Consider the following 15,335-nt stretch of genomic DNA (forward strand, 5'->3'; position numbering starts at 1 on the left):
AGAAACAGTGTATAACTCAACTCAATAATGTTGGTAGGAAATGTCCTCCTCTGGTTGCAAACTTCAGAATCCAGGAAAATGAAAAAGGAAAGGGTCAGGGAGTTTTTTCCAGACTACTTTATCACTTGCAGTAACTACATAGGGCCACATGGTGATAGCAGAGAAAGTCCTAACTCCCAAGTTTTGACAGTAAGGACACAGAACTCCAAACTTGACTCACAATCCTTGGTCTCCAAAAGAAGTGTAAGGCATACTGAAGAATCTTGTAGGTTCTCCAATAGCAGCCCACCAGAGAAGGCTAAAGAACAACTAAGGAACAGGGGATAAAGGGACAAGCCAAGGCTGAACATCTCCTACAGGACACCAACAAAGAATTATCCCACTCAACCGTGCCGGGGTAGAGAAACCCTGATTTACAGGTGCAATCATTCATAACTTATGATGAGAAAAGAATTCTTCACATGAACTGAAATTAAAATTCCATAAACACCCAAAAGGTTTTCTAATAATTAAAGTAAGGAAGAAAGAAAAAAAGGTGTGGTGAGAGGAACATAAGAAGGAGAAGTTATGAGAAGATATTTCCAGGTTCTTCAGTATTTTGTTCATCTTTGCAATTGAGTTTAAAGTTGAACAGTCTAGATTCATGATGGCTTGGGGGAAATTCAGTAATAGACTTCTGTGATGCAAAATGCAGCATATTTTTGTTGATTTTGTTGGGGTTGGGGAAGTGAGTGAGTGTTTTCTTGTTCAAGGTCAACGCTGTGTCTCCAAGTGAGAGCCTTTGGCTTCCCTCCTCCATAGCTTCTGCTCCTCCAGTCCTCTGCTTCTGGCTCTTATGAACATGTAAGTCTATGTGGGCCACGTACACGAGCCATGCTCTGTCCTTTATTCTGGGAAACAAGGAATGACCCAAAGAGTTTTAAGGAATGCTCAAATCAGGAGAGTAGAAATTGTGTTTGAATGGAGTCTAACGTGCTCGCGTAACAGATGGAATCACGGGGTGAATACTCAGAAGTGGTTTGTCCAACCAGATCAGAGTCTGAGCTAAGACGAGTGCCTCATTAGCCATTTAGGTCCTTGTTCTTTGTTTTAATCAGGGGTAGAAGTATGTGTGGTGGTGGGGGGATACACGGGAGCTTCCCTGCAATTACCCTCACAGCTGACTGTAGGCGCTGGGTATAGACTGTGAGGGATAATGCCATGTGGTTGCCAGGAGCATACATTTTCATTCTGATTGGATTCATTTCTGTTAGGAGGAAGTTCATAGCCCACTGACTCTTGTCATCATCAGCAGTTGCCTTCTTTATGTTGTGTTTTGTCATAATTCCATGTGCCAAGCAGTTCCCAAAGTAACATCACTTAGATCCACTTTTGCTTTCCACAGCCATACAATACAAGCAGAATAATTCTCCCTGTGTTTTTAGGAAAAAGAAACTGAGGCAGTAAGGTCAGACTGTGGCCCGAGGATCACACAGGGTTAAAGGCAGACTTGCTTACCAAGAGCATAGCCCCAGGGCTTACCACTAGATTATGTGGTTCTTCTAGTTTTTATGGCTCTTCCTGATTTTTCTTGGGGTGGGGGTGGGGGTTAGGCCCAGAGCAATGACCACAGATGAGAAAGGGCAGTCATGTGTGGGAACATGGCCTACACTGGGCACTCATGGGCCACCTCCCTCCAGCTGAGACTCCTGGCCATGAGATGAGGAAGTCAGAACCTGGAGAATGAGGTTATTTCAAGATTTGGAACCAAACTGTTGCTTAACTGCCACAACTCTCTCAGGCAGGCCAGCAAACAGCCATGTGTGCATGTGCCTAGCGAGGCAAGAACTGAAGTCGACAGGAGGTGTCAGAGCTGAGTTTGCACAGTAACGTCAACTCACATATATCATTTATACTGTGCAACCCAACTCAGACATCCAGCATGGCTCCCTGTCCTCCCAGGAAGTGAAAATGTCAGCATAGGAGGGGTGGGAAGTCAGGTTGGGCAGCCTCTGCGAAGCTCTCAGCACACCCCATACTAGCAGAAATCAGATAACAGAAGGACAGTTTCCTTCTCTGCTCCCTCAACATTTGCTTAAACCTTATCATGACCTTCACTGTGCTCACTTTGAACCTAAGTACGGTAATTTTTCCAGAATCTGTAGGACATTGGTTCTATAACGTTCCACACAAGCTCTAGAACCTTCCCGGCAGTGATGTCATATTTGTATGTCATTTATATATCCATCTAGTAGACTTTAAGATATGGCTTTACTATGAGGCCCAGGCTGGGCTGGAACTCACTGTGTTACAACTGTTACTGTGTTAAACTTGGGTTACATGTTAAACATATTAAATGACCCTCCTGCCTCAGCCTCCCAAGTGTTGGGGACACAAGTAACGACCACGATGCTCCACTTACTTATTAACTTTTGAATTTTTGGAGACAAGTCTCACTGTGTTGTCAAAGTTGGCCTTGTGCTTATCAATCCCGTGCTTCAGAATTCCCAGTACTGGGTGTAGGCATGCACTTCCCCCTGTGAACTTTAAATTATCTCTAGGTGATCTATAACGTTTAGTGGGGTATACACTACATATAAATTGCTATTGTGCGGTATTGCTTAGAAATGACAACGAAGGAAAAATTGCTATACATGTTTAACATTGATGCAACTACCACGAGCCTAACTTGGTAGCACACACGAGCAACAATATAGCTTTGTTGTCTTGGAGATTGATTTAATCTGAAGAGATGCGGGGACAGCATAGACCTTGGTACATTTTGTCCATCAGAACGTGAGCTTTTTAAGAAGCTAGAACATATCAAGTAATTTTCCCACAACCCCAGTGGAGTATATATTTTGCTCAGTCAGTGTTTAATACACTGGATATACAGAAATGACAAGTTTTAGGACAGAAGAAATGGGAAAGAGTTGAGCATTCGGCTAATAAGGATTTAAATTAGAAAGCTGCATGATTAAGACTCAAGAGAAGTCTGAACCGAGCGGAAGGTTGCTTCACCTCTGTTCATCCTGCAGAGTTCTTAAAGCTTTGCCTTCTGGTGAGACCATCTTCTATTCCATGAAATCCTTCTTGGTCCTATCCCAGAATTCCTTTCTGGGACTCCCTCTTAATTTCCAGGTCTGATTCATTCTTATGGGCTGACAGAATTCCCCTCCCTCCAAAGCCTGTGTTTGATTTTATAGCAGATAAACTGGACGATATTGCCTATAGAGGATGAGATTTTTTCACAGTTCATAGCTCTTATTTCAGTGCTCGCCCCCGACTTGTCTGACTTCCAGCATGCCTTCCCTGTGTAGAGCTGACCTAACAGTCCAAGAAACTCCTAGAAAATTTCATGTCCTTCTGGGAAGGAACACCCAAAGAAGGTCACTGTCATGGACACCAAGTGTCTGGGAAACAGAGGGTCAAAAAACTGGGTGTTTGTTGAACAGAGAAACAGATCTGAAGATCAGAAAATGGAGAGGAGAATCCTCTGTCTACTGGTGACATTAGATCTTGCTAGCCCAATACACAGAGGAGGCCACCAGACAGTGGGAAGAAATGGGTGCAGACTAGATGCATGCAAGTAGCATATGCTTAACCAGGCTGCCTGCTCAGGCCCAGGTCCTTTACAGGAGTTCTTCCTGCATAGGAGATATAGGAACCTCACCTACCCCTTTCAAAACCCCTGCCCTTTCTTCAGTCTGTGCCTGATGCCCCCAGCAACAGGGTCCTGAGTGGGAAGAGGAGAAGTGAAACCAATGAGGAATTATTCTCTCACAACAATGCCGTTCTGTTGCCTTAAGACATCATCAGCCAGACATGTGCCCTGGCCCCCACTCTCCCAGCCCTGGGGGAGAGAGGTGGGTGGCTGATGTGAGAGGCCAGAAAGCCGCAGCTCTAAGAGGGGGCACATCCCATCAGGGACTACTTAATCCAAAGAATAGGAAATCTCAGGCAGCCCTCAAGCCAGGTTAAGACAAGCCCTGCATTCAGAGATTGAAAAAAAAAGCCAAAGACAAAACCCTCAGCCTTTTCCTCTGTGAATACATGCTACCTGCCTCTGCAAAGCCTGGAGGAGCCCCCCAGAGCAGAACTCCCTTTAGCATCACCAGCTGGGGGAGGGGGGAACTCAACTTACAATCAGAAAGCAGACAGCTACAGGGTGGGTTCCAAGTTCAATGGGTTTCCTATTCTCCCTGCTCCCAAAGTCAACTCTAAGATGGTGTTTGAGGCAGGAGTGGGTGTCGAGTGAGGATAAGGAAGCTTTCAGTGAATGGCAGCACAGTGTGAGATTTCCTAAGGGCTCAAACTCCAGATTCTCTCCCAGACCCCCAAGAATGAAAGGCAACAGGGTGAGCATCTCAGGCATTGTGACCAGGAGGTTGTACGAAACCACCAGTAGAGAGGAAGACACTGCGGGCTGCCACTGAGCTTTGCTGAGTCTTTAAATCCCTCCATTGGCTGAGACAAATCCACAGGAATTATATGCCTTTTCACATTTTTTGCCACATTTTATTATTGCCTTATTCATTCAATCACTCTCTCATTCATTCCCCCATGCTTGCTTATATATAAATGTGTTTCTGCCATAGTCTGCTAAAGGAACATGGAGTACAGAAACATCAGACATTATCCTGCCACAATCCCCTTTGTGGGATAGAGGGTTCCCAAGGGCCAATGAGGTGCCTGGCTACTGGGGAGGTACAAGAGGCCTGCAGGATTGAATGAGACTGTAAAGATAACTAACATCTGTGTCCAGGCTGCCTCCCACCTGACATCCTGGCCAGCTAGCCCCACAGGCCACGACTCAGGAGAAAGTGATAACCAGGAGCCAGCCCATGACCAGGGGCACAAACTGTCCAGCCAGGGGTGCCAAGAAGACTCAAGCAAGCCGGGAGGGGGTGGGGTGTAAGCTCTGCGGCTAGGTAGAGGAGCAGGAGCAGATGGCAAGCTCACCTCTTCTGCTGCAGCAGGTTCTGCTCGTCTCGGCTCTGAGCCCAGGACTCTTGTCTGTGGAACCATCTGCAGAACTTGTTCCAAAGGCAGAATATTAACCCTTTCTCCTTGGGCAGTGACCACCCCATGGGATGGAAGGCTGGTTCCTTGGGGGGCTGAGGCTGATGCCAGACCCCGCCTGGGCTCGGTCTTGGGGCCACATTGGCACCCCCAAGATCCGCCCTGCCCTCGCTCTGTAGAGGTCCCGTCTCCTGTCTCCGGTCTCCTCCTTCTCCTGTGGAACTGGTGAGGCTTCCCGTGGTGGCCCCTGAGTCTGAAGAGGGCTCCTGCTTCGTTCCACTTGGCAGAGCTGGGGATCTGCCGGGCTTGTAGATCTGGAGCTCCTGTTGGGAGTGAGCAGGAGCTGTGTGGGCACTCCCTCCTCCCAAATTACCTGAGATTTAAAGAGACAGGCCACAAAGTCCTGCCTGCTCAGGTCATGCGTCAGCTGCAACTCTCTCCACCCTGGAACTCTCCCGTTGATCATAGGCCTTCAAAGAGATTAAAGAGCTGTCCCCTGGACTTTGGGACACCCAGTGACCTTTTTCTGGGAAGGCTCTCTTGAGGGACTCTTGGCTTTGAGGAGGAGCAAAGCAAGGAAAGGCCTTTTGCAGGATGGAGGGGCTTCTGCCTGTCTCTACTCAAGTCCTAGGGGTTTAAGTTCTCTTGACTCTCAGCGTTAAATGTCTTGACTAGCCCAGAACAGGTACATAAATAACAAAGACTTAGGTCTCACCCACGCTGAGTTGACAGCTGCTTTCTGTAAAGAACCAGACAGTACATGTAAGTATTTTAGGTGTTGTAAGCCTGGTACAGTCTCCGATGAACACTCTTTGCTCTTTGGCTGTGGGTTTTCTATATCACCACTACATAAAGACGTAAAATCCATTCCCAAGCTAGCAAGTCAGAGTATAAAATTTAGCCATGGAAGAACGTGCATCTGGTGGTGGTGGCCTCTATCAGACAAGACACAGGCTGGACCCAGTGAGGGGGCACCTACCTGCAATCTCAGCACTATATAGGTAGGGGCAGAAAATGGAAAGATAGAGGCCAGCCAGTGCTATACAGTGAGACCTTGTCTAGAAATAAAAGGTATAAGAATGCCTAGTTAAATCTGATTAGGGGGATAAATACAATATTTTTTTTGTGCTCTGGTAACTTTCTCATAGAGACACTGGGTCACTGCCACTAGGCCCTGTAATTGAGTGTGTCCACACTAACTCAGAGTGACCCTATGAGACGGTTTTTATCCGTATTTTGCCCATGGAGAAAACTGAGGTTCAAAGTGCTAAAGTGAGCCCCTAAGGTCACAGAAGTGACTGGTGGAGCCCCAAATCATCCCTGACTCCATAGTCCACCTTGTTTATGCTTAGCCAGATATTGGATCTAGTGGGCAAAATGATTTCTGCAGAGGTGAGAAGGTTTGCACAGACGTGGTCACAGCATCATACCTCAGCAGGGTCCACCCAGAGGCTTATCTTGCTCACTTTCCCTGTATGGAAGAAGCTAAGCTCTGTCTTCCTCAAAATTCTGCTGCCACCCAGGGCCCAGTTAGCTGAGATGACACCTGGGTTTCTAAAGCCATAGGTGTCTGCATGTCAATTTCCAACTGCAGCTTGTTTTTTCTCACGTCTCCCTCAAAGATCAGGAAGGCTCAACAAGGGACATGTGAGTGTCTAATGTGCAGGTGGTATGTACACGTGTATGTGGCATGCCTGTGTTCTGTGTGTTGTGTGTTCTGTGTGTGTTGTGTATATGTGATGTGTCTGACATGTGGTATGTCTAGTATGTATATTTTGTGTGTGCCTTTGATCTGTCCTTGGTGCTTTCTGTGTGCAAGCTTCCTGCTGACTACAATACTCGAGGACATGTATAGGGAATCTTGTGTGTATGTATGTAGGATATGCAATGTACGTATTGTGCGTTTGTTGGTATTGTATGTGTTGTGTGTTTCATATATGCTATATGCATATAATGTGTGCTTTTCATGTAATGTGCATGGTGCATGAAGTACGTGTGCATGTGTGTGCTTAATAGGCATATAATAATGGTATGTGGTGTATGTCTAGTATCGAAGCGTGGTATGTATGACGCAGTATGTATTTGCTCGGTGGGATGTGTCACATGTGTTGTGTGGGTTAGTTTGTATGAGCATGCTCAAGCATGGGTAGGAAGGAGGTTCTGGGGAGCAAAAGTGAGGTCTCTCTGTGGGTGGCGTATGGAAGGGCCACCTTCAGCTAGAAACCACTCTTGTTACTGTTCTTGGGCCTAAGGCCAGGCCATACAGCCCTGAGCAAACAATGCAGTTCGATTAGCTGCCTTCCCCACCCAGCTACAGGTCAGTGAGTTCAATCTGGGTGGGGGGGAAATCTAGAATCCAAACCTTGAACCCAGGACCTTTGTGCTCATTAAGCCAAGTGTTTGTCTAATGCTGACCCACCCCCACCTTCCCTGTCCTCTTCAGCTCCAGGAAAAGACCCCTGTTCAGGCGCTAGCGGAAGAGCAGGTAGTACAGCAAGGCTTGTACCCTGCTGGGGAGTGTTACAACAGGAAGCTCGAAAGAAAAAGTAACTTTCTAATACCCTTTCCCCTTCTTCCTCAGCTTCCTGCACCAGGCTTTGCTGTTGTACGGGTGGTACTGCTGGCGGAGCACTGACCATAGCATCAGAGTGAGTAGAGACACAACTTGGTGGCCACAAACTTAGACACCAAAGCTCTCTATCTTTGTACCCCACAGCATGTTCTTAGGGCATGGTGAGATTGTGGACTCGTATCTCTACCGAGGCCTGATCACAGCACCTCCCTCCCTCACTCCCAGTCTTGCAGTTGACCGGTATGTTCCTTCTGGGCTGCTGGTTCTGAGGGGACAGAAGAAAGCATTCTGAAGACAGCTTGGCTTTGTCCCCATGCCACCACTAGGCAATATTGTGCACTTATGAGAGAGAGGGAGGGAGGGAGGGAGGAAGAGAGAGAGAGAGAGAGAGAGAGAGAGAGAGAGAGAGAGAGAGGAATTCATCTGGTAGCCCAGAGAATTCATTTGGTAGCCCAGAGCCACGGGGTATCTTAATGCTGCAGACAGTGTTGGAGTGAAGAGAGCTCACTCAGTGGCAAAGACTGGCCTCAACTTGAGAGCTTTATAGTCTCACTCTAAATCTATTTCTTCGGTGACAAATTTGAGGAGACTTGTGACACTACGCCTGCCAATCATCAGCCCATTCAGTAAGTAGCTTCTTCTCTGTTGGTCAGCAGACAGTGAGGACCATCCTGAAGTCTAGAACAGGCCAAAGTGCTGTGCAAAAGCAGTTTGTTCTATCTGGTTCTTCTTGCTTTGTGCTTAACCTCACCTCCCACTCTATTCTGGGGAGAGGGCCATCAAAACATTACTGGCCACTTCTAGGGGTTGCATGCAGACGGACTAGAGATGTTAATGAAATTCTGTGTTTACCTGGGCTTAAGTTTTGAGGATGGATCTGAGATGCCAATTTCTGTAATTGGCATTGTTGCTGAATCTAGGTATGGTGCATACTGTCTACCTGTGGGACCTCATGCAGGCATCTCCTAACGCTCAGCAGCATCGGAACCTCCAGATACTGGATGACAATAGCCTTTTCTGCCAACATCTTCATGGGGCTTTTACTGAGAGTCACTAATAAAGAGTGTATGTGTGTGTGCGCATGTGTGCGTACATTTGTGTATGTGTGTTATATTTACTTGGCTAGTGAATATGTAAAATTTACTCTGTAGATATATGATATGTATGTAATGTGCATCTTGGTGTGTGTGTTGTATATGTCATAGTGTGTGAAGTGCACACATAGAATGAACTAACTATATGTAGAGGTGGTACACAGTATGCTTGGGTTTTTGTGTTTGTGGTATGTAGTATTATTTATTATGTGTACAGTGTGTATATGTGTGGGCTATGTAGTATTACATGCTATCTGTGTATTTAGAACATGAATGTGTATATGTGCTGCATGTATAGTGTGTTGGTATATGTATGTGGTTTGTACTGCATACATGTTGCATAACATGTTTGTTGTATGTGGGATATACTTATGAATACGTGTGTTCAGTAATGTGGGACATGTATACATGTATATATGTGTTTTATACTATGTGTGACTTATATGCCTACATGCGTTATATGTGTATGTATTGTGTGTTGAGTACATATGTGTTGTATTATGTTATATGCATAGGTAGAGCACAGTTTGTTTGCATGTGTGGGTTGCACATGTGTAGTATGGGCCTATACATCCATAGCTTGAGCTCTGTGGAGTCTGTGGAACTCTGGGTTTCTAGCTTCTTAGACTTCTCCAGCCCCTCCTCTTGCTGGCTCCCGGGACTCTCTGCCCTCCTGGAAGGTGTCTAAGGCCAGTTTGGTGAGCAGAAGGCCTAGCCTGCTGGCGGCTGGCAAGTGGTGGGGTCTTCAGAGATGGAGCTAGGGCAGGGCAGTCAGGGCAGTGAAGTCAGACACAGGGCTTGCCGAGAGTGGAGTTTGTTCCAGTCACTGGGTTCAGAAGCCCTGAGTGCCAGCTCATAAAGCCAGTGGAGGTTAGCGGGTGAGCATGCACATCACATGCACACACACAAACACTACCCACAGGTTTCCGTGTCTGACGTGGAGATGGCAAGCTGGTCTTTTAGTGCTGACTCTGTTGTGTCCCTGTCTGTGACTGGAAGACAATTTGTGCTGAAACCCTTCAAGGTCCCTTTCAACTCGAGTTACTTGTGATTCCGAAGAAATCTGAAGGTGTGGTTTCATGTGTACATAGAGACACTCCAGGTCTCACAAGTCAGGAGGTTTACTTCGTCTCAGAGCTTCCATACGTCTCTCCCCCAAACATGCCTTTGCTCACTTTCCTTCCCCATCAACTACCTTAGCTCATTAGTCTGCTCTGCAGCCTCATTTTCTGCTGCCTCCCACCCTGGCCCCACTGAGCTTTGAGAAGCATGGTAGTGCTTCACACTCTGCCTCTTCAGAAAGTTCTAGCAAAGGGCCTAAAGGAAAGTGGTTAGAAGGCCAAGGTGGCGGCTGCAGGCCACTGGGAAGGCAGAGGCCGTGACAAACAGTACCATGGAGCTACTTCTACTTTCTAAGGTATATGTGTGTACATTTTTTTTTTGGCAGGGGTGGGAGTGGGAACAGGAATTGATGTAGTCTTCATGAGAAAATGGATCAGTGTGCTGTAACAATGATTCTTTTTGGGGGTGTGGGGGAGTACTGTGTAAGTGTGCATATGTCTATTTTCTAGCTTCCTTCAAATGGTCCATACATTTCAAATTCCACCTTGCCCCATGCTTTACAGGATTCATCCAGAGGTCATACATAGATGTATGGATGGGAGCATCTACCCTCCTCTTGTGTCCTGGCTGGGACTGACTACTCAATCTGACCCTGTCACCTTTCTATCCACGTTACCAGCGGAAGACTGTGTGGCTCCACCTTGATGAGACAGGGTGCGTCCCGGGTGCAATGACCATAGACTGGTCCCACCTTGAGAATGCTCATGCTGATGGTGGCGCCTGCCTGACCCCGTCAATGCGTTTTGGCACTTGTTCCTTAGTCCCCCACCCGGAAGATATCAGGGAGAGTCTGAGTGCTGGTTTTGGGAACTTGGCCATGACTTTCTTGGGTTCGTGAAAGAACTTTGTACTTTAGAGGAAGGCTGGGAATCCCAGGGACCCCACAGCTCTGACCTCACTCACTTAGCATCTGGCTAGACGTGACTTAGGTCCCAATAGGGGCCCCCCTGGAGATACGGATGTGTGAAAGAAGGTATCAAAGTCCACAGCCTGCCCCTGGGTGAGCCACTGGTCCTGCGGCCTTGCTTTCCTCAGGCCTGTTTTTGCTCTGCTTCTTCCGTCTACATCTCTCCTACTCACCAACCATGAGGTCATGTGCCTTCCAAAACTGGACCTCGATCTTCTCAGCCCCCCCTCACTGCACCTGTATCTCTGGTCTGCAGAACCAAACAGGAGGAAGACTGCAGACGTGTTCACAGCCCTCCAAGTCAATGAGCTTTGCCAAGCTGTAGGGAATGTGCTAAGGCGGGTCAGCTTCCGAGAAGAGAAAGGCAGAGAGAGCAAGCCATTGATTTTTCCGCTGTGGCAGCTGCATTCCAGCTTCAAAGCTGTGAGAACTCACTGGCTGATTTAGAGAGCCACTGACCAGCAGGGTTCCTGATGTGGAAAACAAAAGATTCAGGGTCTCATGGCCCCTGCTTCTCACTCATTCCTCTGTCCTTTCAGACCACCCCCCACCCCTTTCCTTGTGAAGGAAAGAAGGCTTTGTATTCTCATATGGAGGAGCTTCTCAGACATGGATCTCCCCTCTGCTCATCACAGGTGCTGCGCTAAGTAGGGAGGTAAAAGAGAAGGCAGCAGGGTGAATCTAGGCATACAAGCTTCGAATTCCCTTCTAGCTTTCGGTGGGCAACGGATGATGATTCCCAACCTTGGCAATTTCCAGAATTCCCCAAAATCAAAGCAGAGGTGGAAACAAGGTATATAGCCGCTCCGACCAACCCAGAGTGAGCCAGATTGCTATCCAGGGCAGTGTCTCCGAGTTCCATGTTCAAACTCACCATCTGTTTCTTCTCTGTATGAATCATCTGTTCACTTAGCCAAAGATCTGGGGAGGTGGATGCGGCTCCACTGAGCCTAAAAGAAACAGTATTGTTTGGGGCTCTTGAGATGGTCCTGCATTTCTTTGTGGCTGCTCAAACCCAACCCACCTTGGAAAGTGTGCATTTGATTCCAGCCACAGCCCTCCAGAAGCAGCCCTGCCGGGGCACGTTTTATCTCTGATCTTTCCCCGATTGGTTCCCACCTGCACTTATTCTCTCTTTCTTTTTCTCCCCACCCCAACAAACTCAGTGAAAGGGCAGCCGGTGATAAGAACTCTTTCAAATTCTATTTATTCAACACAAGCACTCACCGAAAACACCCTACCACCTCCGTCATAAAACCAAGCAAAAAAACGCCAGACTTGTAAAAGAGTAGGGGTGATTGTTTAATGTGTATAGACATGTGTAAAACTGGGAGGAGATGGCTTCCTCCTCCCGATGGATGCCGCCGGTGTAAGGGTCCACGGTGGGATGGAGGAGGCATGTCTGAGACTGGGGGAAGATTCTGAGCCCTGGAATCAAGGTGGGGATTATAGCTCAGGCTATGATGAAGAGGAAGCTGGGGTCCACTGTCAGCATGGCCCAGATTGCAAGTTACCACCAAGCTGGGGCACCATTAAGTTACCACCACAAGGGGCTGGATGGGGTTCTGTGCTAGATTCCTGAGTAGGGCGTGGTGGGAGACTGAGAGGAAAGTGGAGAGGCAGATGCCAAGGGGCCCAAGAAGAGGTGACCTGGCGAAGAACAAGGCAGGGCCTGAGGCCAAACAGCACATTCTCTAGGTGACTGTTGGGCAATTCTGGGTCTACCTGGGCAGAGAATGTGCAGTCCCTGGTCAGTCACTAAAATAAAAGGAATCAGAAAGAAGGCAGTGTGGGGGAGGGGAGAAGGTAGAGGGATCTTAGTTATTCTGCAACTCCTGTCCATGCCCTCCCTGGCACCAGGCACAGCCCCAGAGCAAGGGACAAGATGCTGGCCTGTGTGTAGGTCCCTATATACACGAGGATATGGATGACTGAAGAAGCCACTGGTGCTTCTACTGTGCTTGTTCAGCATAGCTGTACTCAAGTACGCATAGGGCTGTCGGGGCTAGGGACAGAACATGAAATGAATGGCCGTCAGCTAGAATACGCAGTGAGCTCTTGATAGGGACCTTGCTGCACAGTCATCACATTATCACAGAGTCACATCCTGTCCGTGGGGAACAATTCTCCTGCATGGCTCCCATTCGCCTTCCTCTCCTTCCTTCCCTTGTTCTGTCTCCAAGCTGCCGCAAGGTCCGGCAACCATTTTTGCTGTCTGGGCTGGTCCATGAGGCCTTACACACAGATCAGAGTGTACAAGGACACCACCAGAATACTGGACCGCCAGTGAGAGTTAACATCCATATCGCTGGCTTGTGAATCTTGACCAGGGTTGTCTGTTCATATGGAGGGCAATCTACTAAAGCACATTGTTTGTGAGAGGTATACAAGGGTCCCTGGGCTAGCATAGCTTCAAAGTCTCACTGGGTTTCAGAATTTGTAGAGAAGGTGGTGACCCACATGCCTGGGTTGGATTCATCCACCTGTCCATACAGATGACAGAGATAAGTCTTTCCAGGAGCCCATAAGCCCTGGATTATCTTCCTACTCTGAACTACTCCGGCCTATGACCTCAACTGGACAGCCTGAGAATCGACTTCCTTGTCTGTAAATTGGAACATTCATCTTTCCCTGTTAACTTTATAGGGCTGTTGTTAGAATATAGGTGATAATGGACATGAAAAGGTTTTATATACTATAAAGTGTGGTAGGAATGTAAGCCACTTGCGTGATCATCTTTGCTGGGGTGGGAGTATTGGAAACTGGAGAATCTGAGACCTGTCTCGTCTCAAGCTGCCATCTTATAATGGAAGCATTGGCTTTGAGGCCAGAAACCTTTTAGTGTAAAGTCAGATTTGGCTAATTTCTGCTTGGGTGGTCTTGGGCAAACAGTCCACCTGTCTGAGACTCAACTTCCTTGTCTACAAAAAGAGCACAGTAATAGTCACTTCACCTTGGGCAAGAAACTCACCTTTCTCTGGCCCTTGATTGCCTGTCTGTGAATGAGAATAGAAGTTATGGGCTTGTAGGAATTAGAGGCAGATGTACAGGGCACCTGGCCCCTTTTACCTGTACAGTAATAGCCTCTGTTTTAAAACCCTTGGTTTTCTCAGGCTCTCTTCCTGTCCCAGAGCCATTTTCAAAACCAGGTTAACTCCCAAGAACAAGCTCTCCATTCCGTTGAGGAGGGAAACAGATCCAAATCTAGGCTGTTTCGCCCACACAGGTTAAGTTTCTATACGGCACATGGCATGTCTTACCTCATCCATCCTGAGGAGCGCTTAACCAGGCCATTGACGTTTGTGGAGGAGAAACTCTTGGCTCCAACAGGTATTCTTTTCATTGCTGCTTTATATCTGCAATTTTTCTACCCTGGTGAATTGTGATGTAAATGTCTGCATTTTCCAACAGTCTTGAGGGACCCCTGTGACTGAGTCGTTCAATCCCTCCAAATGGGATATTTATATGCAGGTTGAGAACTGTTGCCCTAAGTGGCCTAGCCTGTAGCCCCAGCTCGTTCGCTGAAGTGCAGCCCAAATGCTGCCCATTCCGTAGCCAGTTCCGCTGATCCAGGCTCTTTCCTTATTGTGTGTTCTACCTCTCTTCTGCTCAGAGTGCGCGGTGACTTACAACATGAGCAGCCTTCCTTCCTTTGCTATTTCCTCCACTCTCAGATCCCCCAAGGAAGAGGCCAAGCGACACTGTATTCTTCTCTATTCCCATTAGTGCACTTGGCATAGCGTTGACCTATGGTTTGTGAAGAACGAACTGTGCCAAGGGGTTTACAAATCATTTAGTAAGTATATTTGCTTTCCAGGGTAAAGAGAGGTCAGTGGGAAAGAGAGGGTCCAGACTGTGGCAAAAACTAATGGGCAGAGGGATCCAAGTGAGTTGAGGGTGTTACTCAGTCCACAGCCCCCACACAAAGAAGTGTCAGGCCATCTGCTCGTAAAAGATTTATTGTCTTGGATGTGGTCAGGATACAGCACATGGAGTAAAGGATGGGGGAGGCATGTAGTAAAGGCACCTATATCCCAAGCTACTGTTACCTTATCTGATATGAGCTACCTCTTCCTAGGGACCTGCAATCTGGTGGGAAGAGGTGACCCTTGTGTTAGGAATTTTCCTAATGCGAGCGAGCTCTCTGCTGAAGCAAAAATCCCAATCAAGCCAAATCACAACAAGCCAAATTAAAACATATCCAAGTTTAATGGGATTCCTGCGCTCTCAGGTGGCCCCGAGGGGGAACCATGAGGGGGGCGGGGAAGAGACCATGAGGGCATTTTCCAGAGGAGCAGTTTAAATAGACTGGGGGAGTGGTCAAGATTTTGGTGGGCTGTCTTGACCCTCCTCCGGGGAGGGGTCAAGGTTTGGCAAGCACAGGGATGTGGAGGCCAGAGACAAGGACTTACACCTTGATGTGGCAAACTATCACAGTGCTTTAAGGACCCAGTTTTCTCCATGGAGGGAGAAAGAATAAGGCAAGTTCTATGAAAGGAGATGAAGCACATTTAATCTCAGCCCTCCTTTGTAGTTTCTTCCTGTGAAATTATCTTGTTTGAGCTGACGGGAGGGAAAATGAAGGCCTAGGACAGTTTTGGAGTCTAAGGAGTCCCTCGGAGGAGTTAATCATCCACTG

The 15,335-nt window shown here is 47.6% G+C and overlaps 1 protein-coding gene and 1 long non-coding RNA gene across 4 annotated transcripts in view; one reads left to right on the forward strand and one right to left on the reverse strand.

Moving 5' to 3' along the window:
• Trpv6 (transient receptor potential cation channel subfamily V member 6) overlaps positions 1-5,360 on the reverse strand; it is a 15,716-nt gene extending 10,356 nt beyond the window's left edge. The window contains exon 1 of one of the 2 annotated variants that reach the window (XM_087901819.1): positions 4,942-5,360. In XM_087901819.1, the coding sequence (XP_087757945.1) occupies positions 4,942-5,069 (128 nt within the window). In that variant the 5' untranslated portion in view covers positions 5,070-5,360. The remainder of the gene's footprint in view (positions 1-4,941) is intronic. The other variant, XM_087901818.1, reaches the window with a different exon arrangement.
• A 2,216-nt stretch (positions 5,361-7,576) lies between these two features.
• Positions 7,577-15,335, forward strand: part of LOC148117898 (uncharacterized) — a 38,822-nt gene continuing 31,063 nt past the window's right edge. For both annotated transcript variants that reach the window (XR_015736626.1, XR_015736625.1), the window contains exons 1-2: positions 7,577-7,649; positions 13,923-14,026. This is a non-coding gene — a long non-coding RNA (uncharacterized LOC148117898). The remainder of the gene's footprint in view (positions 7,650-13,922; positions 14,027-15,335) is intronic.

The sequence above is a fragment of the Myodes glareolus genome, chromosome 25, assembly GCF_982192425.1.
Source record: "Myodes glareolus chromosome 25, mMyoGla1.1, whole genome shotgun sequence".
Classification (NCBI taxonomy): Eukaryota; Metazoa; Chordata; class Mammalia; order Rodentia; family Cricetidae; genus Myodes; species Myodes glareolus.